Here is a 2,715-nt window from a genome sequence, read left to right as displayed (position 1 = left end):
TCATGGCAAAATGTGAATGGGTATGGTTTCAAGGGGCTGACAGGGAATAGTTGGCCTAGGAAGAAAAGGAAGGTAGCTAGATATTTTTCTGCTGCTTCTGTCTGTAATCAGACATTACAATAGAGTATTTGTGACCCTCAGATTTATTTATCGATACCCTCCCTTTGACAGTCACAACCTACTGAGAGAGATGCATTGATAGTCATAACATGAACTGAACTGTTGCTGCTTTTGATTCTTTCAGGTTTGTCATCAAAGGAAGCCTGGCTGGAGCTGCTGTATACGTCGCATATGATCAGGGCCTGCTGGGCAGTGGTACACAAGGTGCTGAAGCCCTCAAAAAAGCTCAAGCAGCACTGCCTCCAGCTATCCAAGAGTGGACAAGTTACATAGGCTGGGAGGTAAGGACAGTGCAGTTGAACACAGTCAGCAAAACAAATGCATTCTCTGAATGAGGAGGAAGAAACATTGGGGTGATATTCTGGTTCCAGTGATGCTGGCAGGAGTTTTGCTGTTGAAACTGTATTTCACATTGAGAGTATTTTGAAGAGGACTGAAATGGAGGGAGGATAAAGTTTTAAATTTAGAGGAGAGACATTGCTCACAGGTGTTACTTCAAAGGAGAAGGAGTAACTAGGCTATGCAGGGTCAAGGAGGAGATTGCAAGCATGCTCTGGGAGATACTTTGCTATGTAGTATTCCTAAGCTTCTTTTGAAGGATCCTACTTGCTTTTAAAAAACTAATGAAAAGATTCTCCTCCCAGTTTCTCAAGTTACTAACAGTTCGTCAGGTTGAATTTAAATTGCCTGAAGAGACCCTTCTCTTTGAGTAATTCTTATTTTTTAAAATACTCAGAACAGGAGAAGCCTTTGCTGAAAGTTTGAAAAGCATTTTTCCTATTAGAGACTACTCTAAACTAATACATAACTGTAAGGAGACAGCCATGGAGATGATTTTTCAAGAGCACCCAGATGATAAGTACTGCCTTCTGCCCCTATTTTATACTGAGGGAAAGAGCAAAGTCCAGACTTTAAGCCTCATGTCTGATCGCTTTTGAGACTTACGGAGAGTAGGCACCTAAGTGTCTTTGAGATCTGAGCTCAAGAGGCTCTTCCAAGGTGATGTGAATCCTCTTGTAAGTGAAACCCGTCAAGTGGTGATATTTTGTCTCTCTCTCTTTCTAGCTTCCCACCACTCCAAAATTTGACTTCAGCCCCTCTGATTCCTGGAATAAAGGTAAAATAACTTCTCACCAAACTGAAAGGAGCAAGGGGCCAAGAGCGATGTAGCTTATACCAGTCTTGTTTCAGTACTGTCCTCCTAAATTGCATGATGGAGGAGGTGATAGATGGTTACAGTCTGGTGGAAGCAGCATTGGGACTGGGACTAAGGAAGCATATTCTGCTCCAGGTTTTACCACTAGTGACTTTGGACTTAATTTCTTGTTGTTCCAACTATGAAATAAGGAGTAGGATGTGCATCCATAAACCTGTCTGCCTTTTGTAACCAGAGGAGCTGCTGGGTTTTTTTTAAGCTACAAAGCTTGCTGCTCACCTGTGCCCCAAGACAGGCATGCCTATGCTATCCTAGAATCTAAGCTTGAATGTTTCAGTGAAGTGTTTCGGAAGGCCTGTGGCCTCCACAATAAATAGATAGAGTTTAGGCACCAGTGAGTTCATCAGCACTGGTAGTGGTCAGGGAAACTAGAGCATTAAAATAAATTATGACTTATTAAGAAAGGAGAACCTTTGGTTAAAGATTGAAGAGCTTATAAACTCTTCAGATGCTAGTATGTCTGAACTCATCCTCTGACTTTTCAGAACAGATGAGTATTCCCATTATTATTAGGATTTTAGAGATCTTGTTTGAAGGCCAAGGTGTGTTATAAATACCTAGTAAGTTAATTTATAGTTTTTATGGTGCAGCAAAAAGTCCTTATGTAATTGTGGGGAAACAGTCCACAAATATTGTGACATCTCCAACATCACCCGTGGAGTCTGTGGCAAGGCCAGAAATAAAATGAAACTTAGCTCAGTTCTTTGTTTCAGTCTTGTAATTTTCTATCCTTTATACTGGTCCTGAAGCTGGAATTTCTCTGTGTTACAAATGCTACTGAGACAATAAAGCTGTACTTGAACCAAGGATCATTCAGGCCTCAGTGTGTTTGAAAGCTTCTGAAACGGAGCTAGATTTTTCTCTCCGTGTTTAGAGAGATCTACAATACTAGAATAACATTAGGAAATTTGGCTTGAATGATACTCTTCTTGGGATAATTCTTCTCTGCTTTCCTTGCAGGAGTGCAGACAGTCATGTCTGCCTTGTCTGTAGCTCCCACCAGGGCCTGTGAATATTCTGTGCAAGGCTGGAAGTATGTGAAGGATCTTGTCAAATGAACGCGTTCTCCAGGGGTCATGATTCTCTCCATCCTATGTTGTCTTTGGGATGATGCATAGTCCATCCCTCTGAGGGGCAGCTCAGCCATGCAAGGGCTACAATAAAAGACTTTGGAACTTGCATTTGTATTTGGGTTGGTTTTAGCATACAGACTGCAATAACTGCTTTCTGTCTTACCAGTGACCAGAGGCTTCAACAGAGATCATGGAGCAGTTGTAATGAAGTGATGGCCATATGCTGACGTATAGCCCCTGTTCTAAAGCTGCCAAGCTTGCTAACTAAACAGGTTATTTTGAAGCTAAATTAATCTTGAAGGTGAA

General features: G+C 41.6%; 1 protein-coding gene across 1 annotated transcript; it reads left to right on the top strand.

Moving 5' to 3' along the window:
* Positions 1 to 221: 221 nt before the first annotated feature.
* On the top strand, positions 222 to 2,394 carry LOC104156017 (chromosome unknown open reading frame, human C19orf70; the record flags this gene model as incomplete). The annotated part of the gene is made up of 3 exons (XM_009701451.1): positions 222 to 401; positions 1,186 to 1,237; positions 2,297 to 2,394. Coding segments are annotated over 3 exons (330 nt in total), but the record flags the coding sequence as incomplete, so codon positions are not given.
* Positions 2,395 to 2,715: the final 321 nt, after the last annotated feature.

The sequence above is a fragment of the Cariama cristata genome, unplaced genomic scaffold, assembly GCF_000690535.1.
Source record: "Cariama cristata isolate BGI_N322 unplaced genomic scaffold, ASM69053v1 scaffold11020, whole genome shotgun sequence".
In the NCBI taxonomy this organism is placed as follows: Eukaryota; Metazoa; Chordata; class Aves; order Cariamiformes; family Cariamidae; genus Cariama; species Cariama cristata.
The sequence above is the reverse complement of the archived record's forward strand: the minus strand, read 5'-3'. Positions and strand labels throughout refer to the sequence as shown.